Genomic DNA, 27,823 nt, shown 5'->3' on the forward strand with positions numbered 1-27,823 from the left:
AATGAGTTTACACCGTAAAAATCGATACTTTCGGATCAGCGAGGGAAATCAAAACGTGTGATTGCTTTCACTTTCGTTATAGGAATGTGTATTAGCTATCAACAGCAGCAGAAAAACAAAACCCGATCATTGAGGCAGGGATACAATAGATGGATGTAGGTATACATGTGTATCGTACTCTACTGGTAGGCAAGAAAAAGGCAATGTACATTAGACGGGTTCAGAATTGTGGAACGGGTTGGCTGGTCGGGGAATTTAAATTTCAATAAAGTTTAATTCTATCACCGCCAGGTGATGATAGTGTGAACTGGGCGATGGATTTCGTCTGTTTGTCTGTGCCTACATAATCAATCATGCTCACTGAATAGTTGAAGATCACACGGCATCATTAGAAATATTAGGGTATTCTGAGTCATCACAAGAGTTCTGGAGCGCAGTTCTTAAAAATCTATGGCTATGACAGTAGTTTCTCAAACACGAGCACGAAACCTGACCTCGAGAAGGACATGCAATGCAAGCACTCAAAGCGTTCGAGCGTGGGCACTTAGTGTGCAGGAGTACGGTTTGTGGCGGCGGAAAAGTAACCACGAGCTCGCTGTACTTTACGACGAACCTAGCAACCGGAAGGTGGCAAAAGCTAAAAGGATGCGAGGGGCAGGACGTGTTGTGAGAATGCCGGACAACAACCTCACAAAGCTGGTTCTTGCGAGTTTGGATGCCCTAGGCTATCCCGACTGATCTAATACTGTTGATTGAACTTACAGAAGACTCACTTGACATGATAGATTATAAATCCTAGATTTGTATAATAAAAGAAGTTACCGTTACACCCGTAGGCTTCAGGATCTGAACTCAGAACAGTTTGGATGACCTAGGATATCCCAACCAGCGCTGTTATTGGTCGTGACCATCCCATGACGATGAACAAGTAGGCCTTTTCATCGTCACATAACGAAACGAGCACTCCCGCACTTCGTCATATCATTCCGCAATAATCAAGCGTCATGACCAAAACTTCCATATTGTTTTGAAATTAAAATTTTCACCTGGTCCAAGCAAATTTAGACTAGTCGTTGTATTTGATGGATAGAGAAGACATATGTTTATGATTTAAAGAATTCAAACAATAACAAAATCCATCGATGTGCTAGTAATTGCCTTGTATAAAATCATGTCACGCTTCGTCATGACCGAAAAATGAGCGAATATGGTTAGACTCTCTTGGTCATCGTCTCCCGATTCGATGACATTGAGAGAGGCACTTCTGCAATAATCACGTGACGAGTCGTGTTGACATTGACGCTTTCCAAGCCGGATCCCAACTGATCTGATACTGTCTATTGAACGTTCAGAAGACTCACTTGACATGATAGATTACAAATCTTAGCTTTGTATAATGAAAGAAGTTACCGTTACACTCGTAGACTTTAGTATTTGAACTCAAGAACAGTTTGGATGACCTAGGATGTCCAGAAAAATATTTTGTATCATATTCTACCCTTTTTATGCTGTTGAGAAAAACGTAGAAAAAACTTAATAATAAAGATTAAAAACCGGCTTCACATGGTTAAAGGGGCGTTTCAGAACAGTTTCAGGATGCTTGTAAAAGCAGTCCCAAGGTATATCAGAGGCATAAGACCACAGGTACCTCCTTGAAACTCTCTGATATCTCCTGGAACGCCCTTGAGACCTCCCAAGAACCCCTGAGACCCCTTGGAATTTCCAGGGACTCCCTGAACGATGCTGATACCTCCCGAAACGCCATCAGACCTGGACCCCCTTCCCCTGAAACTCCCTAGATCCCCCATGAAACTCTCTCGAACCCCATGAGGCTCTCTGAAACGTCTCTGGAACCCCCAGAATCCCACTCCCGATAAATTCACAAAATGTGAGTGCTTCCTTTAGAAAGAAAATCAAGCGTGCGCCCCGAGATGAACTAGCCTAGGACTAAAAATCTTGTTAATACGGATAAAAATAAACCTGAAATGTCCCTGAGATCACCTGAAACCCTCTTGAAACCTACTGAGATCCCTAGTTACCCCCTGAGACCTCTAGGTACCCCTCAAAAACCCCAACTGAGGCCTCAAATTTCTTTCCTGAAACCCCCTGGGAGCACCTGAAATGCCCATGGGACCCGTTTGGAATCCCCCGGGACATTCTGAAATGCTCCAGAGAACCCCTGATACCCAGGTGAGTTTCAGGATCTTTTCAAAGGAGTCACAAGGAGGTTCAGGGACTCGAGACCTCCAAATACCCCACTGAAACCCTCTGACACCCCTAGAACGCCCTTGAGACCTCTTGAAGCGTCTCTGGGCCTACTGAAACACCCCTAGAGCCAATGATTACCGATTTATTATCTGCTTCAAATGTACATCCTCGTACGTGCAATCCTATTTTCATGTCAACCAGTAATGAACTAGTGACATAAAAAGCTCCGTCCTCAATTTATGTTTTCCCGAGTATCAATGAGCTGCAGTTTTTACTACTTCCCCAGATAATGAGGTACGAAATTGAAGCACTGCACCATCGGTACAAAACATTTGCATATGAAGCAACGTGAATGAAGAGCATCCACCTGGGACCAATCCATCATCGTACACATGCTTCCCTGCAAGTGAAGTGGATGAAAACTTGAATTCCGGTGATAAGAGTGCTAGCAACAAGCAGAGCGCAGTGATAAAATAAAACCGTAGGGAATACGTTCCCTCCTGTTAAGCCGGGACGAGTGGAGCCCACTGGTTCCCGGTGTAGTGAAAAACGGATTTTTTCTCTGTGATAATCGTTCAACGATAATGAGCGTATGTAGTGCGCGACGGCGACAGAAGTTGGTGGAAGCGGTGCTGGTTTGGAGGGTTTTAGCCCTCCTACTAGGGTTGGCCCGGTTCGTACGTGCCGTCCCCCTACTGGACAACGATTCGTTCTCCCTGCCATCGCACATCGTAACCGAAATGGACATGGTTTCGCCGGCGGCAATGATACGGTCGAGTTCGGTTCTGCCGCTGGACGGCAACCACAGTATGCTGCTGCTGGAGGCGATCAACGGTAGCTTGCCGGGCCACACACAGGACCACATGGTGCTGACCCACTCGAAGCCGGTGTGCAAGTGCTGGAACTCGACGGACGAGTTCCTCGACGAGATCCACTGCCGCTGCGAGGGAAGCTCGATTATGCGCGTTCCGCAGAAGCTGTCGATGATGCAGAAGCTCACGCTGGAAAAGGTCGGCATCAAGCGGCTGCGAGAGAACGCCCTGGCGGTGTATGCGAACGAGCTGCAGGATTTGTAAGTACCTTTGTTATTCATGTAGGTATGGATGCGTTTTTTCTGATAACGATGATGTGGAAAATTTACATTCATTCAGTGCTCAACTTGTAACAGGGAGGTACTTTCATATTAATACAGGGTAATACGATAATCTTTCCGAATCACACAGGTCACCCTTACTGTCGGTATAGGATATAATTTGAGGATTAACCAGAGATTAGGATCGTAGGCAGTGCTGAAAATGTCATTTCGACATCATTTTTATTTATTTAGTATTAGATAAAACTGAATCAACAATATTTCTGCATAATACACGGTTCGTGCCTGCCGTTCTTCATCCTCGGTCACGCCCGATGTTCGCCAAGTCACGCTCCATCTGATCCGCCCATCGTGCTCTCTATGCTCCACGCCTTCTTGTATCAACCGGATCTGTGGCGAACACCAACTTTGCAGAGTTGTTGCCCGGCATTCTTGCAACATGCCCTGCTCATCGTATCATTACGGCTTTGACCACCTTCTGGATGCTGGGTTCGCCGTAGAATGCAGCGAGCTCGTGGTTCATCCTTCTCCGCCACACACCGTTCTCCTGCACGCCGCCGAAGATCGTCCTTAGCACGCGTCGCTCGAAATCTCCGAGTGCTTGCAGGTCCTCCTCGAGCATGGTCCATGTCTCGTGTCCGTAGAGGACCACCGGTCTTATTAGCGTTTTGTACATGGTGCATTTGGTGCGTGGGTGAATCTTTTTCGACCGCAGTTTCTTTTGGAGCCCGTAGTAGGCCCGAATCCGCTGATAATGCGCCTCCGAATTTCACGGCTCACTTTGTTGTCAGCCGTCAGTAAGGATTCGAGGTAGACGAATTCCTCCACCACCTCGAAAGTATCCCCGTCTATCGTGACATTACCTAGACGGATCCGGTCGTGTTCGGTTCCGCTGCACAGTGTACAAATTCGAGCGAAAAAACGGACGCAATTCAGTTCCAGTCGCTAAGCAATCGACAGATATCCATTCCTAAGCAAAAAACTCCGGGGAATCGAATGGTGCCAACCCCTTTTCAGAAAAACGTCGCCAAGTGTCTCATTTTGCCCGTTTCCCCTAAATTTGTCAAAAATACTTGAACATATCAAACTTAAATCCAAAAAAGGTGGGCGAAAACCTTAATATTTCAAAAAGCTTCATGTACCAATGACAGACAACTTAGTTTAGCAAATGTTTTTCACTTTTGATCACAATAAGTGTCTCATTTTGTCCAATATCCCCTATAAAATGAGAATATTTGAGAATTTCGGATGATTTTGAACAAAAAACCATGCAAAATCGTTCAAAAGTCATGCTACTGTATGGAGATACGCCAAACGGGTCGTGTCTTGTCAACCACATTCATAGATTGTGTTCCATTTTGTCCAATATCCCCTATAAATAAAGAATATTTGAGAATTTCAGATGAATTACAATAAAAACCATGCAAAGTCATTCAAAAGTCGTGATACTGAATAGAGAAACTCCGAACAGATCGTCTCTTGTTCATCATATCCAATGATGTTGTCTCATTTTATCTAATGTCGCCTATAAATCAAGAATGTTTGAAAATTTCAGATGAATTTCATAAAAAACCGTGCTAAGTCGTTCAAAAGTCGTGCTACCTAATAGTAAAACCTCAAACAGATCATCTCATGTTTATTATATTTAGAAATGATGTTTTATTCTGTCATTTTTCCCATACAAATTAAAAATTGTATTCTTGTATAATTGTAAAATTAAAAATGTTATTCAAAGACAAACAATATCAGACTTTTGAACGACTTTGCATGGTTTTTTTATTGAAATTCATCTGACATTCTTAAATTATCTCAATTTATAGGGGATATTGGACAAAATGAGACACTATCACTAAATGCGATGGACAAGAGATGATCTGTTTAGGGTTTCTCCATTCAGCATCACGAGTTTTGAATGGCTTTGCATGTTTTTTTGTTGAAATTCATTCGAAATTCTCAAATATTCCTTATTTATAGGGGATATTGGACAAAATGGGACATCATCTCTGAATGTGATGGACAAGACACAACCCGTTTGGCGTTTCTCCATGTAGTAGCATGATTGTCTAACGACTTTGCTTGGTTTTTTGTTCAATTCATAATCAATTCTCAAATATTCTCATTTTATAGGGGATACTGGACAAAATGATACACTTATTGTGATCAAAAGTGAAAAACATTTACTAAACCAAGTTGTCCAACATTGCCGCATGAAGTTTTTTGAAATATTCAGGGTGCCTCCCAACTTTTTTGGATTTAAGATTGACATATTCAATAAATTCTGACAAATTTAGGGGAAAATGACCAAAATGAGACACTTGGCGATGTTTTTCTGGAAAGGGGTCGGCACCATTCGATTCCCCGAAGTTTTTTGCTTAGGAATGGGTATCTGTCGTTAGCTTAGCCACTGGAACTGAATTGCGTCCGTTTTTTCGCTCGAATTTGTACACTGTGCGCTGGTGCATGTACTTTGTTTTTGAGGCGTTCACCACCAGTCCGACCTTTGCTGCTTCGCGTTTCAGGCGAGTTTACAGCTCTTCCGCCGTTCCAAATGTTCTGGCGATAGTGTCCATGTCGTCCGCAAAGCACAAAAATCGACCGGATTTTGTGAAAATCGTTTCCCGGCTGTTGAGCCCGGCTCGTCGCATCACACCTTCCAGAGCGATGGCTGGCGATGAGGAGAGGGTCACCGATGTGGAACTTGCGGGGATAGCTAAGTCCCTTAGCGTACGTAAGGCCCCTGGTCCGGACGGAGTTCCGAACCTGGCCTTAAAAGTAGCTATTGCAGAGGCTCCCGAGATGTTCAGGTCTGCTATGCAGAAATGCCTGGACGAGGGAGTTTTCCCAGAAGCTTGGAAGAGGCAGAGCCTGGTGCTATTGCCAAAGGCGGGGAAACCACCCGGAGACCCGTCGGCATATAGACCAATATGCCTGATTGACACGGCGGGGAAGGTGCTCGAAAAGATCATCCTCAATCGAATGTTGAGGTTCACTGAGGGCGAAAATGGTCTTTCGAGTAATCAGTACGGCTCCCGAAAGGGGAAGTCCACCGTAGACGCTATCTTGTCGGTTACAAAAACCGCCGAGAAAGCACTCGAGCCTAAGAGGAGGGGAATTGGCTTTTGTGCGGTAGTGACTCTGGATGTATGGAATGCGTTTAATAGCGCCAGCTGGTCTGCTATTGCCGATGCGCTCTTGCGTCTGGGGATACCGGAGTACATGTACAAGATTCTCGAAAGCTACTTTCAGAATCGCGTACTAGTTTACGACACGGATGTGAGTCGGAAGTGCTTTCACATAACCTCAGGAGTCCCGCAAGGTTCCATCCTGGGTCCGGTGTTATGGAATGTCATGCACGATGAGGTGTTGAAGTTAGAGTACCAGTGGGAGTGGAGATTGTCGGATTTGCTGACGACATTACGCTCGAAGTCTACGGTGAAACGATCGAGGAGGTGAAGTTGACTACCGACCACTCGATCAAGGTTGTGGAGGCGTGGACGCGGTCCAGGAAACTGGAGCTGACTCACCACAAGACAGAGGTGACGGTTGTTAACAACCGGAAGTCGGAGCAGCAGACGGAGATCAGTGTAGGAGAGTGCACTATCATGTCTAAGCGCTCTGTCAAACACTTGGGCGTGATGATCGACGACAAGTTTACCTTCGGTAGCCACGTCGATTATGCCTGTAAAAGAGCCTCCACAGCTATTGCGGCACTGTCCCGGATGATGTCCAATAGCTCTGCAGTGTACGCCAGTAAGCGCAAGCTTCTGGCTAGTGTTGCTACGTCCATACTTAGGAATGGCGGCCCGGCGTGGGGCACCGCGTTAAGTACTGAATGCTACCGACGGAAGCTGGAAAGTACTTACAGGCTTATGTGCCTGCGGGTTGCGAGCGCGTACCGTACCGTGTCACACGACGCTCTCTGCGTCATTACTGGTATGGTGCCTATCAGCATTCTTATCAGTGAGGACATGGAGTGCTTCGAAATGCGCGGCACAAGAGGCATACGCAGGACTGTCAGGATGGCCTCTATGGTCAAATGGCAGCGCGCGTGGGACAGTTCCACCAAAGGAAGGTGGACCCATAGGTTGATACCGAGGGTAGATAGTTGGATTAATAGGCGCCATGGGGAAGTTACATTCTACCTGACACAGGTCCTTACAGGTCATGCTTGCTTCCGACAGTATCTACACCGTTTCGGGCATGCGGATTCTCCCGAATGCCCAGGGTGCAATGGTTTAGAGGAATCTGCGGAACACGTTTTGTTCGTGTGCCCGCGCTTTCGCACAATGCGTGACCATGCCACATGCGGGGAGGACAGAACTCCGGACAATTTGGTCCAGAGGATGTATAGGGATGAGGTTAGCTGGAACGCCGTTTCAATGGCTATCACCCATATCGTCTGGGATGGGAGCTACAGAGAAGGTGGCGCGTGGACTCGGAGAATGGCTAGTCCAGATGCAGTACAAGAGGTGGTCATACCGGTGCCTTGCGGTCGAGATCGACCCTTACAGCGATTAAGTGGCCGCGGAGAGGAAGTCCCGGTAGCGGTGCTGTCGTGGCGTCGGTCTACTGGGTTGGATCCGAGCCCGCGGTTGGAAAGGGGTCCCCGGCAAGGGTCGGGGCAGGTGGAGACCCTGCTGTCAGCAACCTTCTGGTGCAGCCGATAGGGCCTGAAGGGTAGTGATACCCTTGCCTTCAGCAGGTCAGATCGGGTTGCACGTGGGCATCAGTTCTTGATATCTGCAAAGCAGTTGGGCGTGGGCGGGGTTGACCCTGCCCGCCTTCCGAGGACAAAGGGAGTGGCGAGGACCACTCGGGAAACGGGAAACGTGATGGACTCTCCAGAGCGAGTCATCGATTTTCGTTGCTGCTAGGCTACGGCAGCTAACCTTGAGGGTGCGATATGTACTAGCCCCTCTCTGAAGCAATACCTTCTTGGTGGTTCCGGAGAGACGTAGGGTTTGGCGACCATAGGAATGGTTTAGTGGGTACGAGGAGAGAGTAGTCCTGGCTTTTACTAGTGTTGTAGAAGACGGCCTTAACCCCACACTACCCTAACCTTCCTGTTAGGGTGTCTGTTGAGCAGATTTTTCCCCTTATGGTTTAGAAGGAAAACAAAAAGAGCGATGTTGAAGAGTATGCATGAGAGGCCGTCTCCTTGTCGCAGTCCCCGGCGAGATTCGAATGAACTTGATAGTTCACCCGAAATCCTTACGCAGTTTTGCACACCGTCCATCGTTGCTTTAATCCCTCTAGTCAGCCTCCCAGGAAAGCCGTTTCGTCCATGATTCTCCATTGCTCTGCGCGGTCGATACCATGAAGCGAGCTTGATAACTTCAGACGAACTCATTCATTTTAGGTGACAGGTGACGGAATATGATATGGGATAGCACTTTGTAGGCAGCATTCAAAATAGTGATCGCACTGAAGTTCTCACTTTCCAAATGGTCGCCTCTCTTGTGAATGGGGCAGATTACCCCTTCATTCCACTCCTCCGGTAGCTGTTCGGTTTCTCAGAGCCTGACTATCGGCCGGTGCAGACAGATGGCCAACTTTTGTGGGCCCTTCTTGATGAGTTCAGCTGCGATACCATCATTACTAGCTGCTTTGTTAGTATTGAGCTGATGAATGGCAACCTTAACTTCCCTCAGCGTGGGAGTTAGTTCATTTCCGTCCTCCGCTGCACTGGCGTCGTCGTTTCCTCCGTTTGCCGTGGTCTCCCGTGCCTACGTTCTCAACGCCATTCAGGTGCTGATCGCAGTGCTGCTTCCACCTTTCGATCACCTCACGTCCGTCCGTCAAGAGGCCTCCGTCCTTATCCCTGCACATTTCGGCTCGCGGCACGAAGCCGTTGCGGGATGCTTTGAGCTTCTGGTTGAACTTCCGTGTTTCTTAGAAATGGCATAGCACTTCCATTTCTTTGCAGTCCGCTTCTTCCAGACGGCGCCTTATCTCCCGAAAGAGGCGGGTCTGCTGTTTCCGTTTCTCTTTGTAACGTTCAACGTTCTGTCGGGTCCCTTGTTGCAGCATTACCGCCCACACTGCGTTCTTCTCCTCCAAAACAGTTCTGCATTCCTTGTCGAACCACTCGTTCCGTCGATTCCGTTCCACGTACCCGATGGTGCTCTCGGCTGCGTCGTTGATGGCTGCTTTCACTGTTCTCCAGCAGTCCTGTAGAGCGGCCGCGTCGAGCTCGCCCTCGTCTGGCAACGCGGCTTCGAGATTCTGCGCGTATGCTAGTCGCTCTAGGTGGTACCGTGGCGGTCGCCAGTACCGTACATTGGTGATGACGGAAAGTTTTGGGCGCAGTTTGATCATCACCAGATAGGGGTCGGAGTCGATGTTGGTGCCACGATAGGTCCTGACGTCGATAATGTTGGAGAAGTGCCATCCGTCAATCAGGACGTGATCGATTTGAGATTCCATCTGCTGTGGTGATCTACAGGTGTAACGATAAGGGAGGCTGTTTTGGAAAAAGATGCTACGTATGGCTATATTTTTGGAGGCGGCGAAATCAATGAGTCGTAGGCCGCTTTCGTTCGTCTGCTGGTGGGCGCTGAACTTACCAATCGCAGTCTGATTTCCTCCTCCTGGCCTAACTGAGCGTTTAAATCTCCTATGATGATCTGACTCAAGCCATGACGGGCAGCGATCGTACTCGCGTTCGAGCTGCGCGTAGAATGCGCCCTTGTCATCATCAGTGCTTCCGGAGCGTGGGCTGTGCACGTTTATTATGCTGACGTTGAAGAATCGGCCCTTGATCCTCAACCTGCACAGCACATTCTTTCGTCGATCGGCCACCAACCAATCACGCCTCTGCATATCACCCATCACGATGAAAGCTGTTCCCAGCTCGCGTGTATTGCCGCAACTCTGGTAGATGGTATGATTACCTCTAAACATTCGCAGCATGGATCCTGTCCAACACACCTTCTGTATGCGGGTGCTCTCAATGAAGTTGAGAGATCGGCAGTTCCACGTACCGAGTTTACAATGGCAAGTTCTTTTTGTTCGCTGGGGTCGTTGCCGTTGGTCTCGGTTCGTATTATTCTGTTGCTGATTTTCCGTTACAATGGTTTTTTTATGGCTGGCTCGTAGGGCCTGACGACAACCCCCTACTTTCCGGAGGACCATTGCTTCAATTCGCGAACAGTACCAACATCTAAGTCAGTCTCTGTCGTTCCCCCCCGGGGAAAAGTGAAAGGATCAATTCAGCCATTCATTGGCTTCCATTAGTTGGTTTGAATGTGCCGGCCATTTATGAAGATAGCAGCAAACTGCCACCTTTCCGGCTGCTCTTTCCGGAGAATATCCGTCGTAAGTTTACTGCATTCCCATGATTGCACTGACTGATTGGCTGACTGACATGACGACGGCGACGGTGACGGTAACTTGAATAGCAGTGTAGCATGGTGCATAAGTACCTGACACTGGTGCATTCATTAGCATTGATTGGCTTTGCTTTCTCCTTTATTGAGCGTAGTTGGTCGTTTTCAACGGGAACGGAGTTCCTTGGTAGTAGGCAGACGACTATCGTAGCTGCTGTTGTATTGACGATTATGAAGCTAGCAAGATTTGAACTTTATATCGTCGTGGGGGTGAGTGACTGATAGCTGGATACCGTTTGGCTACTGATGCTCTAGCTTTTTTCTTAAAAGTTTATTTCTAAATTCGCAGCTTTAAAGCTTTATTTCCAGTCAACCGGCTCTATTTAATTTTGGGCTGTGGATTATTAAAACATCTAAAAAGTGAAATTTCTCGATTAAAGTACTCAAGTGGGTACATTTCTTTCTTCTATTTCTTTCGCAGATTTTTCATCTCCCTGAAGGATTTTCATCGCATAGAAGGCCGGGCATTCGCTAAGTTGCGGAACCTGCGGACCTTATACATAGCTCATGCACCCAAGCTCCAGTTTCTGGAGTCGAACGTTTTCGAGGGAATTTCCACCAAATTGAAGACATTGTAAGTATCAATTAAACGAAAACAGGTCTATGTGTATAAACAACAATATAGCCTTTGGCTGTTTAGACTGATACTTAGGTTAATGACCAGCTATCTAGTAGAATCATGTTGATTGGCAAACAGTATGTAGTTTATTTGTATTTTTCTGCCCTAGATTTTCAGAATTTCAAAATTCAGGATATTGGTATTATTATTGTTGTTGACTCTTTGTTATGGGGACAACTCTCTGACTTATATGGCAATGTTTATCCTTGCCATATAAATTTCAGAGAGTTGCTCTTTTATTTATTAATAAATTGTAATTGGATTACGAAGGGGTGCAATCGCCATCAGTCCAGTTTATGATAACATACGTTAAGCCATGTATGTTTGAAGCTCACTGCAAAATGTTAAAATACCATCCGAACAAAAGTCACCTGCATAAAAAAGATCACGTCCTTGCATGCACTTCAGAGTATTTGAAAACAAACAAGAATAATTTACATACTTTCACACAGCCCTCCATCGGAGATGTTTTTTCACCAGTTTATTTTTGCCACGTCCGAGGAAGTCAGGCAGTCTTTCACGCTTTCACCCTCCTTCCTGATATGCATACATTTATGCGTAGGGGAAACTGGTGAAGCTTGTTCAGTTTTTTTTTGTAAAAGTTTCAATATCAATATGAAATTCGATCTCGAATAATTGGAAAAAAAATTCAAAACAGTGGTTTTATGAGCCATGTCTTACGATGCGAAAGACAATTAGCAGAGGATGAAAAAAAATCCAAATATACTCCTGCAATGAAATCTGCAAAAGGACTCTTGGACGAATTCACGAAGATACTTCTTTGTTTTCCTGTAAACCTCTAGGAACTTATAAAGTAATTATGGGATTATTCTTGAGCAATCTTGCCGATAAATTCACAAAAAGAACTCATGAATAAGTTTCCAATGTATTCTTTTATTTTTTAAAATACTTTTGGAGGAATTCCCGACTTAGAAAATGCTTGAATGAATCGTAGAGAAGTAGTCAAACATGCACATTAGGGTAGCCCACACTTATATGAAAAACAAAATTTTCGAAAAATACCAAGTCTTACGTCCTAAATCAGTTGTTTTGGGCTCTCAGAAGCTACATTCAAAATTTGAGCAAAATCGGTTGAGCCTAAGGGGGCGCTAAAAACGCATGAAGTATGTTTGGGAAAACTTGGCCAAATGTATGCAGAAATTTTAAGTTTCCGAATTTTGCCGCTAGGTGGCGCTGTAAGTGGTAAAAAAGTAAACCTTTTTGCATTATTGTAGGTGACTATATGCCAAAGAACTTTGTCGAAGACCGCGATGTGATCCGACGGCTGTGAAAAAAGTTATACCCTAGGGAAAGTGAGGCAAGATTTTATTATTGATTTTATTCCTTTACGTGTATTGAAAAAAAAAACAACAATAAAGTTTATCCTCACTTTACCTAGGGTATAACTTTTTCACAGCTTTCGGAAGATTTCCCTAAAATGTTTTTAACAAAGTTCTCAAAAGAACAACTGGAAGAATTTCCGAAAAAAAAATTAAAAAAAAACCTGAAATCTTCAGGTCTGACAAAACCAACAAATAACTAATGCAGAAAATTTATATGGAAGAAACTCATAAAGAATTACATAAAGAAATAACTTTCGAAATCACTTGTGGAATTCCCAAAAAAAAGTCTTGATATATGTTTAAAAGAATTCCGGGAGCAATCCTTTAAGGAATTACTGTGGACGTATTCCTTAAGTTAAGGTAAATAAATAGAAAACTATCTATAAATATTCCTGAAAATCTCCGAAAAAAGTTGCTCCAGAAATTCGTATGTAATATTTCCAATGGAATCCAAGGTGACCGTGGATGAATTTCTGAAAGAAGCCCGGAAGAAATTTTCAAAGAAATCCTTCGAAAAAATGAGAGGAATTTCAGAAGCAATATATGAAGATTTTTTGAAGGGATCCCTGGAAAAAATCTACGAGGAAAACTTTGGAGAACTTTAAGCAACTCGAAATTTCTGCGGAAATCGTTGAAGCAATTTCCAATGAAATCCGTGGGATATTTTGCGAGACAATCACTGGTAGGATTTCTGAATGAATCCATGAAGGAGTTTCTGAGTTTCTGAGTTCTGGAAGTCCATGGAATATCCGCTAGAGAAATACTTGAAAAAAAAAAATCTGTATGAAATTGTAGAGTGATTCAAGAAGGGCACTGTGCAGAAATTTCCGAAGCAATGCAAAGATTTTTAAAAATATTCCCAAATTTATTTAAAGAATTCTTGAAATGTTTTTTGAACTGCCCAAAATAGTTTTCTAAAAGTGATTTTATTGATTTCGGAAGCCATCCACGGAAGAGTTTCCAAAAGAACGTTTAGAGGAATTTCTGGAGAAATTCCTGAATACTTGAAATCACCAGAGGATTCTATCAAAAACAAAAATTGAATGCAAAAGGAAAGTTCGGAATAATTTCCAAAGGAATCTATTTGCGTTGCGTTTCGTGGTAACGAAGTAATTCATAGATTGCATACTGAAAGTTGTCATGTTAAAACCTAAATACTCCTATTCTAATTGCTTATGGAATGCTATTTGGGAAGGAATAGCTATCCGATTAGAGGTTGGAGAAAAAGACATGAAAACTTCCATTGCCGGCCACGCCCATCTTCTCCGTTACGAGGATAGGAAAGGATGTGATGATATGACACCTACTTTATGAAAGGCCAGCGACACACCGGCGCCCCCATAGGTGTCAAGGAGTTGGATATTTGGAATGGTTTGATTTGGGGTTCACTATAAGCGAGTGATGCGACAAGATTTTGTGAGTGTATTTGAGTAGTACATGTAGATGTGTTGATGTGAGTGTAAGTGTTTAGTATGTTTAAACACCAACGTTGGGAGTGACGTAGCTAAAAAGGTTTTGTCACTCCTTGGGCCTTCTTGCTTCAGGGATGGGGCACAGGCATTTACGTGTCCTGGCTAACAAGCCTAGGCTTAAGCGCCATTGCTCGCTCTCTGAAATAACAAGAAATAGATGGAAAGGGATAGCAGGGAAGGGATGATATCTATTTATCGAGATGGCAGCGACTCACCGACGCTGCGAAATGGGATTTTGGCCGGGTATGATTAAGTTATGGGACTGGTTTGTTATGATATTATATATGTAGTTTGATATATTGCCACTGGCATAATTTCCAAAGAAATCTATTGAACATTGTATAGAATGATTCCTGCAAGATTTTCCGAAGGAATACCAAGAGGAATACCTAAAGCAGTGATCAAAATGCTTGATAAAATTTCAAAAGGATTAATTTGATCAATAGAAAAATTATAGAAAAATCCTTGGAAAACATCCTGAAGCCACTTTGGAAAAATTTCTGAAAAACTTCCTCCATTAATTTCTGAGGAAATCCAAGCACGGTTTTCAAAGCTAAATTGCGTTATTTGTGGAGGAATCCCTTATAAGATTTATAAAAGAACCCCTGAAGGAATTTCCAAAACAATTTCTGCAAAAAATCTCGGATTAAATCCAAAGAGGTTTAAACAAATTAAGAAACTGTAAAAGCTCATGAAGGACAGAAATTTCCGAAGAAATCTGGAGAAATCACTAAAGGGTTTTTGAAGATTCTTTTAAAAATCTTGGAAAGATTTTCTAAAGAAAACTCTAGATAAAATTGTAAATAAAATTCATAAAAATGTCTGAATGAATCCCTGGACAATCACATGGAAAAATTCCGAAAATGATTTCTGAAGAAATTCTTGAAGGACAAGTCTTTTTTCAAGAATTATATGTGAAATTTTTGGAGTGGAATTCCAGAATAAATCCTGGAGGAATTTCTAAAGCAATCCCAGAAGAATATTTCCGAATGAATCCTTGGAAGATTATTTATTACTAGTGGAGCATTTTTGTATTTGTTTTTTTCCTGGGCAATCATATTCAGAACCGTCTTCCATACCTATCTCAAACGATTCTGGTGTAAAAAGACATAGTACATATTTTCACTTTTTTTATTCAATGAAAATTATTGTTTTGGTCACTTTTCAGATGTCATTGTTTCTTTTGTATCGAATCACGACAATTAATCATAGAATTCGAAATGTTTTCGCTTGAAAAAATGATTTCCCAGATAGGCTTGCAGAAAAAACATAAAGATGTAGAGATGTTCAGAAATAAAAAAAAAGAACAATCAAAAACCAAGATTCGCAAACACGAGAATAAAAAAGAATCGAAGTCCAAAAAATGTTTAAATAGATTTCCGTTTGATAATTTTTTGTTTAGGTCAAAATAAAAAAAAATGAGTATTGGTGGGTTCAAAATTGTTTCCAGATATCAACAATTATGAAATTTGGGTTTTGATTAATTTTCCGGCGGAGTTTTAGATTGTGGATCAATCTGGATATCCTTACGGGGCTGTCCATTTATTACGTAAGGTAATTTTCACGATTTTTCGACACCACCACGCAACCCCCCCCCTTGTAAGATTTTTTGTTTGGAAGCCCAAATATTTTTTGTATGGCGCGTTGCGCGTAAGATTTCTCAAACTCTTACGTAATAAATGGACGGCCCCTAAAGAATCAAATTGCTACAGAATACCTTCAGAGATTTTTTAGGAAGTTTTTTTTTCTGGAATTACAGGAAAACCAGTTCCTTTAACATTTTTTGATAAAAGACACTTCGCACCGTCTTCAGCCAGAGGCTGTACAGACTGAACATTGTTTACACTGGACAACGTACACCATATTGGGCACCCAGTGACCTAATGAAGAATTTTGCGTTTGAAGAAAAGTTTTCTCCGACTGGAGTGGAAATCGAACCCACACCCCGTGGCTAACAATACACCTCAACGACTGGCGCTGCCAACCATACGACCACGAAGCCCACTTTGCCACAGGAGTTTGTTACAAAAACAAAAGAAATTAATTGTTACAAAGTATCAACATATCACGAACACATAGAACCCTATAAATGCACGATTTACAGACATCACAATTTGACGCAACACGACACGAAACATATATGTGCCCTGTTATACAGATGGATAACATCTTCCGATCACAGGATGACAAGATTTCATATATTGGTTTGGGTCCATCAGTCATCCTGGAATTGTGTTTTATATAGCAATTCGCCTTTTAGTTCACAGCATTTGTTGCTGTGTTCATAGCTTGGTTTTATCTAGGAAAACTAATCCTAATCGGGCATCCTGTTTCGGGGTTTGATACTTGAGATCAACAACTTGAAGTCCGTGGCAGGGAAAGGTTTACATCTCTAGTACTTGACCGCTGCCAGAAATGGCCTGAAAGTTAGCAATCAAAGTAGGATTGCATCTCATGGGCCTTTTTTTTCCAGAACCCTATAAATGTGCATCAAAAATATGGGAACATGTACAAGGTAAAATAAAACATACATCACAAAGAACGCACAAATAATAAACTTTTAACACATTAAACAATTATTCTGTCTTATAATTGTAACAAATATTTATACCCGTAACAAGTTGCTTTACTAATTCCTCCAACAATTCCTCTAGATCTAGACATTGCTTCAAAGGTTCCTACTGGGATTCCTTCAAAGGTTTCTCCCAGATCTAGCCTCAGCATTTTCTCCAGGAATTAATGCATGATGTAGGAGTTTTGCAGGTATTCCTTCAAGAATTGTTATCGTAGGTTCCAAAAAAGTTCCTTCTGAAATTTCTCTAGAAGCCCTTTGGCACTCAAACGCTCAAATTTGTGTGGTTAATCAACTTGTTAATTGGTATCGCAGCGAAACGTTTTCCGAATATCAGCGTTGAAATTGCTTATACCTCGGCAAAATTGTTGTTTGCTGATTACTCGGCTGAGCGGATCTAGGAAAATGTTAAAAAAGTACTGATATCCTACCACTACCACATACACTTTTTTGACAAATTTGTCTAAGAGTTGATGCAGGTATTCTTCGAGATCATTCAGGAATTTCTTTAGTAGGTGTTACGGTTATCTTTTTAAAAAAGCTCAAAAAAATTCTTTTAGCAATTGTTCTATGAGCGCTAGGCGTGTCTCAGACATTTCTCTAGCTGTTTCTACAGGGTTTTTTTAGAGCTTCCTCAAAAATTTAGTTACGCGTACTCTAAGAGTTTTTTGAGGATGTCTTGAAAAATCCTCCAGAAGGTGTTTCTTAAATTTTTTCGTGAATAATTTCTGCAGGAATTTTTGGGCGAATTCCTGGAAAAACTGTGGAGAAACTCTCGAAGGAGAAATTGTTGAAATAATTCGTAGAAAAAGTGCTACAGGGAATTCGAAAGAAGTTCTTGGAGTATTTTGTGAGAAAAATCCTAGAAAAGCTTACATAGAAGTTCGTGATGGAATTTCTAAGATATAATTGGTAGAATTGCATTGGAAACTCTTTGTGGAATTCGCGGTGGAAAAGAGAAATTCCTTAAGATAGTATAAAAAGAGCTTGAGGAATGTTTAATAATCCTCTTGTGGAAATCCTATAAAACTCAAGTAGAATTAAAAAAAAAAGTTACAAACACCTGTAGGAAACCTTTGGACTTGTCGTAAGGAATTTAAAATATCCGAAGGCATTTTAAAGAAGCGTCTGAGGAAACTCCTGTAGTGAATCCTTGAAGAGCTCCTGGAAGAAGTTCAAGATTTTCTGAACAACATCTTGGAGAAGCTTCTTTAGGTGGAGCGGACCTGGTGTGATGGTTAGAACACTTGACTATCACGCCGAGGACCTGGGATCGAATCCCACTCCCGACAAACTCACAAAAATGTGGGTTCTTCCTTCGGAAGGGAAGTAAAGCGTGGGTCCCGAGATGAACTAGCCTAGGGCTAAAAATCTCGTTAAGACAGATAGAAAAAAAAAAAAGCTTCTTTAGAAACTCCTTGAAGGCAACCCTGAAACCTACTTCCTGGGGCGTCTTGATGATCTGCCTTGGGATCCCTTGATATATTTTTGAAATTATTTCTGAAAAATATGTTCAAATCAATAGAGAAATAACCTTTAGAATTCCATTGAAACCCTTGGAATTAAATGGATGCTTACTGAGTTAATAAATGCTGTAAACTAGTACACATAGTTCGGCCCTGAATACCATATGTCAAAAGATTGATGGACCTACTTCTCATTTAGTCTATCTGATGCCACAATACTTTTCAACTCCGATGACATTTGAGCGGAGCTATGCTCGTATGAAGATTGTATGGGAGTTGATATGAGAAACATAGTTATTTGCCCTTTTCTCTAAATTTTCCTAAATCACTTGAATGGTTGTATAGAACAGCCTTAGATATGTCAAAAAACTTTATGAGTCCCCGCAAAGTGGTCACATGCTTACGAAAAAAGTTGTGACAACAGTGTGCATGTTTTCCCATGTTACTTTTTGACAATTTTGACTTTATATCGCCAAATGGTCTACGTATACTTTCAGATACCACTTTCTGTTAGTATACTTTGTTGGGACATTCTACGAAAACAACATCAAGTCAATTTGTCCCGTGTTCAGTTTTATCTTTATAAGCTGCCTCATGTTCGATGTCTGCTTCTGGATAAGCTGTCAAATGTTCATTTTGTTTATTCTCAAAAGTGGTCTCATGTTTAGTTTTTACGCATAAAAAGCAGTGCCACAAATGATAAAGAGTCAAAAGTGATCAATATAGAATGTAGAATGAGAAGTTGAAGTATACTGTGAGGAGCAACTTGTGAGGCGTGTAGAATGTGGCGCAGTGAGGAGTGATAATTGAGCAACGCCGAGTGCTAAGTGTGAAGTTTGGCGTGATTAGTGAAAAGTGAGCTGTGATTAGTAAAGTGTGAGCTCTTGGGCAGTGAACAATGAAGAATGGGGAGTAAGGAGCGTCAGACAGTGGGTATCAATAAATGATCAGTGAGTAGTAGGAGTGAGTAGCATTTGGCAAATCAGGCTGAGACATCGATTTTAGTGAATCGATTCGAATCGGATCAGCAGAATCGATTTACCGATTCAATCGAATGCTTTGAATCGATGTGCTCACATCGATTCGATATTATGAAATATTACAAAACTATGAGATGAATTCCAACAGAATCTTTAAAGAGACTCCTCCAGAATTCTGAAAGGAGTTCCTTTAGAATTATGATAGAGAGAGTTTTCTTAAGAATGCTGAAAATCACGTTCAGGGGGAAGGTTTACAGGCAAACCTGTCCTCATTGCTAGCGGACCTCTTCATGAGCGATTTTGAGAACGAAGCTCAAAGAAAAAGTTGTTTCCCAGGATCTGGTGGCGCTACGTTTATGATATTTTTGCTCCGGTTAAAGAACGATACCTAGATCAAACGTTGAGCATGTTAAACTCCCAACACAGTACGATAAAATTTACTGTAGAGAAGGAAATAGAAGGGAGCCTCCCCTTTCTCGATCTGTTGATCAGTAGAAAAGAAAACAGCACGTTGAAATTCGGGTTCTACCGCAAGCCTACCTCCACCGACAGATACATCCAATCACTTTGGTGCCCAGAAGCAAGCCGCTTTCCACTCTATGGCACACCGGTTGTTCAAAGTACCCATGGCGAAAGAAGAGTTTAAAGATGAGAAAGACCGTATTTATCCAGCAGCCGAAGTAAATGGGTACGACAGATCTTTTGTGGATAAAATCATCCGAAAACATAAGCGAAAAACACAGTGCGACAGTATAACCCTACAGCCGGACATCGAAGAAGTCAAAAGAGTCAGCCTGCCATTCTACCCGAAAATAACGAACCCCATAAAAACCACACTTCACCGACAAGGGTTACACGTTGTTCACAAAAGTGAGTACCTCTGCGTGACCTGCTTTGCAACCTCAAAGACAAGGTTCCACCTGACGAGCAGTCTGGCGTATAGCAGATTCCCTGCAAAGACTGTCCGACGGTTTACATTGGACAAACCCGCCGGAAAGTCAAAGTCCGCATAAGGGAACATAAGAACGCCATGGTGTCTGAGAAGAGCAACGAATCGAGCGTAGCGACTTATACGGTGGAAATCGACCACGAAATAGATTGGACAAGTGTGAAGCTCGTTAAAACTGTGAGGAAAGCTTTCCACTTCAACGCATGGGAGTCAATGTTTATCAGCAATGCCCAAAAACCGCTGATGAATGAAAACGATCCTCCCATCATGTCAAGTCTATTCGATCTCGTCGACATGAATCACCAGCAGCAACAGTAGCATTCTCTCTCTCCCAACTTGAAACAGTGCAATAAGTCGGACATTGTTCCGTAGATGGGCAGTCCGAAACCGGTCGGCATTGAGGTAATTTTTTAATTATTTTGACGATTGTAAGAACCATAGGTGTCGTGTCTTACCTCGCGTCGCGTTTCGTGATTGGCTGAAAATGATCACACCAGAATCCTAAGCGACATTACCTAGAAAAGAAAGCAACACTTTTCCGGTATTTTGGTAGGAATTCTCTCTGAATTCAATTGAGGATTTTCGTAGAATCCTGAGAGAGATTACTCCATATCTATGAGACGGATTGTCTCAGAGTCCCGAGAGGAATTCTCCCACAATCCTGTGATAGATTATCTCAGAATCCTAAGAGAAGCTCTCCCTTGGGATTCTATGCGAGGGATTCTCCAAACATAATCTAAATTTCTCTAGAAAATTCTACTCACAATCTCGTGATAGATTCTTCCTTGAATTATAATTCTGAAAGAAAGTGCTCTAGAATCTTGAAAAATATAGCCCCAGAATCCCAAGGATTTCTACAAAATCATGAGACAAATTCCCCAGAATCCTGACGGGAATTTCCCCAGAAAGCCGAATTTTCATAGAATCTTGGGAAGAGTACCCGCATAATATTTATAATACTATACTTATAATACTATAGTGATATAGGATCTTACGCAGAGTTCTAATTCCCCTATATTCCCAAATATTCTAAGAGAAATTTTGGTACAATTCTGAGAATGCTGAGTATGATTCTCCAAGAAGCCTGAAAGGAGTTCTTGAGAATGCTGAGAAAGATTCTCTTAGAATTCTGAGTGGGATCCTAAGTGTGGGTTTCTTAGAATCCTGAAAAAGATTTCGCCCTTGTCAGGGAATCCTTGTAGGCAACACTCCAAAATCCTGAAATGAATTTTCTTAGAATCCAGAGATTCCATAGAATTCTGATAGGTATTCCTATATAAAACTGCTGACAAAAATTCCTCCAGAATTTTTTACAATTCTGAGGATTTCTCCAGAACTCTGTGAGAGATTCCTTCAAAATGCTGTAATCACAATAGCATCCTGAGAGACCTTATCCCAAAAAAGAGAGAAAGATTCTTCCAGTGGAAATTCTCCCTGAATTCTATTAAGGATTTCCCTAGAATCCTGGGAGAGATCACTCCAGTTTTCTGAGATGGATTATCTCTCAGAATGTAAAAGGAATTTATCCAGAATCCTGAGGGATTTTCGCAGATTCCCGAGATGGAATCTCCCTGAATCCTGTGATGGATTGCCTCAGAATCATGAGAGAAGTTTTTCCTCGGGATTCTCTCAGAATGCTTAGACGGATATCCCCAGAACTCCCTGGCGGATTCTTCCAGAATCTTGAGAGGGATTCTCCTATAGACTGTTTCAGAAATTATAAATACACTAACGATTAACTGCCATTTCAATTTGAGCACAATATCCAAAAAAGTTTCTTCTAGCTCTTCTAGTAAACATGCTAACGAAGCAAATAATACTAATTTTGTTTATGTTTCTGGTAAAAGTTCAAAAATAGTTCTCTGTAAACTAGATGAATAAAATTTGAAGTTGCACAAAGTGGTCAAAAAATGTAGCATAGTAGGAAAGAAAAAAAATCTCACAGATAAAATATTTAATTTCCAAACACAATAAAAATTGCTTTATCGATAATAAAAGATATTTCTCGATTCGTAAGAGTAATTTTTACTGGAACATTTGATTATGAACCACCATTACGGGCCTACATTTTTTTCTTGTTTCAAATTTCTCAACAACGCCAGTAACAACAAGATTAAGCAAACGAATATCTCATTTACTGCTTACTGCATTTGTTTTTATGGTATGACAGGCTTTGCCATCTGAAGGATCAAATGAGCTGAAAAAATACGTTTGTTTAGATTAAATGCGTTCAGGAAAGCTAAGGAACTGTGTGGCAGTTCTTATGTTCCGTAGAGAACCATAATAAATAAGAAACTTGATCTCCGAAAAAATGTTGTGGAAATACCTGTATCGATTTTTTCCAAATTTTGATCAAGGCATTCCTTGAAAAACTTGATTTATTTGTTGGAGAACCTGAATTTTCTTTAAAATATCAAGACAATTGAGAGGAAATATAAAAAATATGGAGTACAATATGCTATACTTTGAAAGAAGTTGGTAAAAATCATTAGAACAGTTCATTTAATTTAATAAACAAAGTGTATTTATAATTTCTGAAACAGTCTTTAGAACCCTGAGAGAAATTGTGCTGCAGTATTGAAAGACATCCAATTAGGGTCATGAATCAGATTGCCCCAGAACTCTGAGATGGATCTTAAAAGGGGATCTTCCACATTATTAAGGGAAATTCATCTAGAATCCTGAGAGGAATTCTCAGGAATCCAGAGATGGACTGACGTAGAATCCTGAGAAGGTTGCCCCAGTACCTTGAAAGGTTTTTTTTTATTATTTCTTTGTATTTGTGAATTTTAACTTAAGCTAATTCTTCACAATCCCTGAAAGGGACTTTCTCGATCATAACCCAAGTAACCACGGTGTTGAAGCCTTATTGCATGCTGATATAGGGTGTATTTAGAGCAATCATTACTTTACATGCAAACTTAAGGTTGATTTAAAGTGGAAATGGGCAATTATAGAATCAAATTACGATTATACTGGTATAATCTTAAATCAGTCGCATAATTGCCATTTACGCTTTAAATCAACCTCAAGTGTTCATGTAAAGCAGTGATTCCCAAAGTGGGCGAAATCGCCCCCCTGGGGGCGAAAATCAGGCCCAGGGGGACGAAAATTTGGAAAATCAAAATTGGGGGGCGAATATACTAAAAAGGGGGACGATTATTGGAAAACAGCAATAGTATTGAATTACAAGTCAAGAACGCAAAATGAATCATAAAAAAACCCCTGACATTCAAGCTGACATTTCTAGTTTTCTGTAGGATTATTGTAAAAATCTCTTACTAACATACTGAACCCTAGTAAGATATAAGGGGTCAATATGACCCAGCCAGGCACGCTGTATATGTACTACAACAGCGAGGTGCACCTTGCCATACATTTTGAGAAGATTAAACATCGACTTAATTCTACAGAATGTGGACTATTTGGCGAAATTGCTAGAAAAAAACTAGTAAGGCTGCTACACGTATTTCTGGAGTTTTTTTTTTATTCTGGAAATTAAAAAAAAAGTGGGCTAATGGCGATTAGTTTTTGTCAAAATTATGAAAGGAATCGAGTTTTTTGCGAATTGATGAGCAAGATTGGTTTTAAATTTATAGGCGGATTTCTTCATGGAGTTTTCAATAAAAAGCATGAGCTAATTGTGGAAACGACCGACTGATAGGCAGAATTTATCCCTCTACAATTGGCTTTTCGGTCCGGAAAATTATGAGCGGGGTGATTCTATTACATCCGACGTTTCGGCCCTTGGTTTGGGCCTTCTTCAGGGAGGTTATAGGGGTACCGCTACTTGTATGTCGCCGGTTGCTTGGCGTAGCGTTGTCGGATTTGGCAGATTTAGTCTTGTGTTGGCTATTTGTGGGTAGATGGTGAATGGTAAATCCAAGTTTAGATAACTACACCCTCACCATCTACTCACAAATAGCCAACACAAGACTAAATCTGCCAAATCCGACAACGCTACTGATTCGTCTGTTTTCCACTATAACTCAATCATTTTTGAACCAGTTGACTTTAAATGTTGTACACGAATAGATAGTATACCTATCTCACCGCATTCCAAAAATTGTGTTAATTGGTTCAAATTTGACTGAGTTATAGTGAAAAACAGACAAAAATAGAAGCCACCGCCCAAGTGGCGCGATTCCCTACACATCGATATTTTTCTGACAATTTTGTGAGTTGCACTTTTTCCACAAAACATGTTTTTCAATTATCCACCAATCTTATTTGACTAAAAATTAAAACACTGGTAAAACATCTAATTAAGAATAACAAGAGTTCATAGGTGCTCGGGCTATGACAGTCCATTATTCTATTTCGATAAATCAATGTTCAATCAACAACCATTTGAGCAGTAGGCACAAACATGATCTCAATATTTATGTAAGCACGTTTAAACTCAGTATATGTGATTGAAATCAACGCATTGACGAAATAATTTAATGAAAATGAGAGTGTAACCTTAATTATTTAATGGCACTTACTAGCTTTTCCGCAGTAGCTGTTTTAACCTTCTACTACTGAAAAATTAAATCTCACCTAAGGGGGCGAAAATGTTTTTCTAGAGCTCTAAGGGGGCGATACCTCCTAAAAGTTTGGGAAACACTGATGTAAAGTAATGATTGCTCTAAATACACCGTATATCTGCATGCAATAAGGCTTCAGCACCGTGGTTACTTGGGAAGAAGGATTTCTCCAGAATCCTGAGAAAGATTCACTTAGACTCTTGGGAGGGGTTGCCCAAGAAACCTGGGATATATACAGGTATACCTTGATTAGTGGACCCTAGATTATATAGATCCTCGATTTTATGTACTTCGATTTTAGGTATTTTTTAATGGAAAAAATTTACAATGCATTGAAAAAAAAAAAAGAAATTAATATTTTTGAATCGAAAGAAAAATCGAATATAAAAAATCGATTCGGTCAATTTCATGGGGCTTCAACATTGATTCAAAAAAATCGATTAATCGGAACAAGATCATCGATATTGCGAACACCGATTCAAAATTGCGCAACGCTAGGAGTGAGACGGTATTTCTAAGGATTGAGCAGTGCAGGATGAGAAGTTAGATGCTAGGTTAGCAGTGCGGAGTTAGGAGGCAATAATATGAAGAGTGAGCAGTAAGAAGCGAGTAGATAGGAATGAGCAGTGGGAAGAGAGGGGTGAAAAGCAATGAGGAATGACCGGTTTGTGGTGTGAAGCAGTGAGAAGTGCGCAAAAGAGTAGGGATTCAGCAAAGAAGAGTGAAAAGTGGTAAATGAGCAGTGAATAATGAAAAATAAACTGTAAGGCACAGGCAGTGAAGGAGTTTGAAGTGAGGAATGAAGATTGAGTAATGATGAATGTCCAGTGAAGAGTGAGGGGTGAGAAGTAAGTGAAAGTGAGGAGTAAGTGAAAGTGAGGAATGAGAAAAGAGGAATGATAAATAAGCAGTTCGGAGTGAGGAGCAGGGATGCCAGATGATTTTTCCAAAAATCTGTATCAGGATTTTAGAAAATCTGTATTTGTCTGTATTTAGAAACTGTGACTGAAAGCCAAAAAAACACCAAGTTTCCGTAAATCCTGTCAGACCCCGTTAGAAATGTGTGGGTTCAACATGTAAACAACATGTTCATGTTCTGAATTTTGCATGAACATTTCTATTTGTAGTAAGTTTTCACTAAACGGTGTAAATAGCAGAGCGTTATGGTTTTGAATAGTAAAATAAATATGTCTATTCTTAATAATTCTGAACTTTTACTTCGCCGGATTTCTGTGAAAATTTCTCCAGGGATTCTTCCAAGAATTTTCCCTGGGACTTTCTTGGGAGTTTCTGAAAAAATATCCTGAAACTAATTCACGGGTTTCCGCAGAAATTCTTTTCGAAAATCCTCATGGGATTCTTTAAAGGATTAAAGAGAAAATTCCTTCAGGGATTGCTACATAAGCTATGCTTGTATTTCTTAATATATTTTTTTAAATATTTTTGGGGAAATTCCTCCAAATTTTTTTCAGGAGTTTTTCTATAGCATTTCTCCGAAAATTTATCAATGAATTTCTCCAGGGGTTTCTCTATGAACTTCCTCTCACGTATGTTGAAAATTGCAATTGCAGGAGATTTTTTTCTTTAACAAACATTCAGAGATTCTATCAGAAATTTAGAAACTTTCAGTTTGTATGAAGAATTAGCATAAGTTAAAATACACAAAAATAGAGAGATTATAAAAAATTATCTTCAAGAACCGTTCCAGAAATTTTTGCTTGAATATCTACCTAAAGGATTACTCCATTTTCTTCAGAAATTTTCTCGGGATTTTTTTTGAAATTCCTCTAGAAATTCTCGAAATATTTTTCTGTAAAGTTCCTCCAGGAGTTTATCCAATAGCGCCTTGAAGTATTCCTCTAGGCATTGCTTTGGATTTGTTCAGACCTTTCTTCAGGGATTTTTTTTTTTCATTTTTTCCAAAAGGTTTCCTCAACAATTAGTTCCGCAGCAATTGTTAGGAGAATCTTTTGGAACTACCAATAAGCTTTATTCAAAGATTTTTTTAAAGAAATGTTTCAATGTATATTTGTAGAGGGTTCTCCGGTTCATGTAGGTTTCTCAAAGATTCCTTGAAAAATCTCTTTTTTTATTCCTTTATTCTCTCTAAAATATTCTTCCAAGACAGCTCTTCATCAACTGCACGAGTTTTTTTTCGATGAATCCTTCAGAAGTACCTCCAGCAGTTCTTCCATGGATTCCTTCAGAAAATCCTCCAGGGAATTTTTAGAAACTCAATGAAGGAGTTCTTAAAAAAAATCCACAAGTACTTTTGTCTGCAATGTCTGCATTTTTTTAAGAGATTTCTTTAGAAATTCCTCCACGGATTTTCCAGGAATCACTGCAGACATTTCTCAAGGATTCTTGCATTGATAGAGTTACTCCAGAAGTCTATCAAGATTTTTTTTCATTTTTTCTAAAAAAACACGAAGGAGTTTCTTCAGGAATCACTGAACGAATTTCTCAAAAATTTTTTGAAGATCCCAGGGAAGAGTTTCCGAACAAATTCCTTTAAGATTTGTTGATAATTTACTTGGAGAATTTCAGAATTTTTATTTTTCCAGGTATACTCCATGAAGGAACTTCTAAATTTTGAAATATTGATGAAATCTCTGGAGATAAATATATCTAAGCAGAAACTTCTGAAGGAATCTAACTCTTAAGTAAAGTAAAGTTAGGGGAGGCGAATCAATTAAAATTAATAAATGTAAAGCCTCAAAAAAAAAAAATAAAAAAAAATAAAAAAAAAATAAAAAAAAAGTAAAGTTAGTGGTAAGTTAAAAGAAAATCGGGTTAAGTACTGTGCCTTTGAATTCCACTAAAATTTTGCATCCTTTGACAGATACGTATTTCAACCTCAACTGTAAGGTCGTCTTCGGTATCTCGTACTTGACTCGACTTCAGTCCAGTCCAGTCGAGTCAAGTGCGAGACACTGAAGACGACTTTACAGTTGAGGTCGAAATACGTATCTATCAAGGGATGCAAATTCTTAGTGGAATTGAAAGGAACGGTACTTAACCCGAATTTCTCTTTTTACATCATAGAAGAAGTACCTGGAGAAACATTTTGGTAAATCCTTGGTGGAACGCATTACAAAACATTTGCAAAGATCCCAGAAATAAATTCCTCAGGTATTTCTTGAAGAATTTTCATACAAATTATTTGGAAATATTCCTTAATGAATTTCTCAAAGAATTCGTGGA

At 40.8% G+C, this 27,823-nt stretch overlaps 1 protein-coding gene across 2 annotated transcripts in view; it reads left to right on the plus strand.

Annotated features, from left to right (window-relative positions):
- The window catches only part of LOC109429338 (lutropin-choriogonadotropic hormone receptor), a 208,604-nt gene that overhangs the window by 122,402 nt on the left and 58,379 nt on the right, over window positions 1-27,823 (plus strand). Inside the window, exons 2-3 of one of the 2 annotated variants that reach the window (XM_062846743.1) lie at window positions 2,477-3,280; window positions 11,111-11,263. In XM_062846743.1, the coding sequence (XP_062702727.1) occupies window positions 2,793-3,280; window positions 11,111-11,263 (641 nt within the window). In that variant the 5' untranslated portion in view covers window positions 2,477-2,792. The remainder of the gene's footprint in view (window positions 1-2,476; window positions 3,281-11,110; window positions 11,264-27,823) is intronic. The other variant, XM_029860184.2, reaches the window with a different exon arrangement.

This window comes from Aedes albopictus, chromosome 1 (genome assembly GCF_035046485.1).
Source record: "Aedes albopictus strain Foshan chromosome 1, AalbF5, whole genome shotgun sequence".
Classification (NCBI taxonomy): Eukaryota; Metazoa; Arthropoda; class Insecta; order Diptera; family Culicidae; genus Aedes; species Aedes albopictus.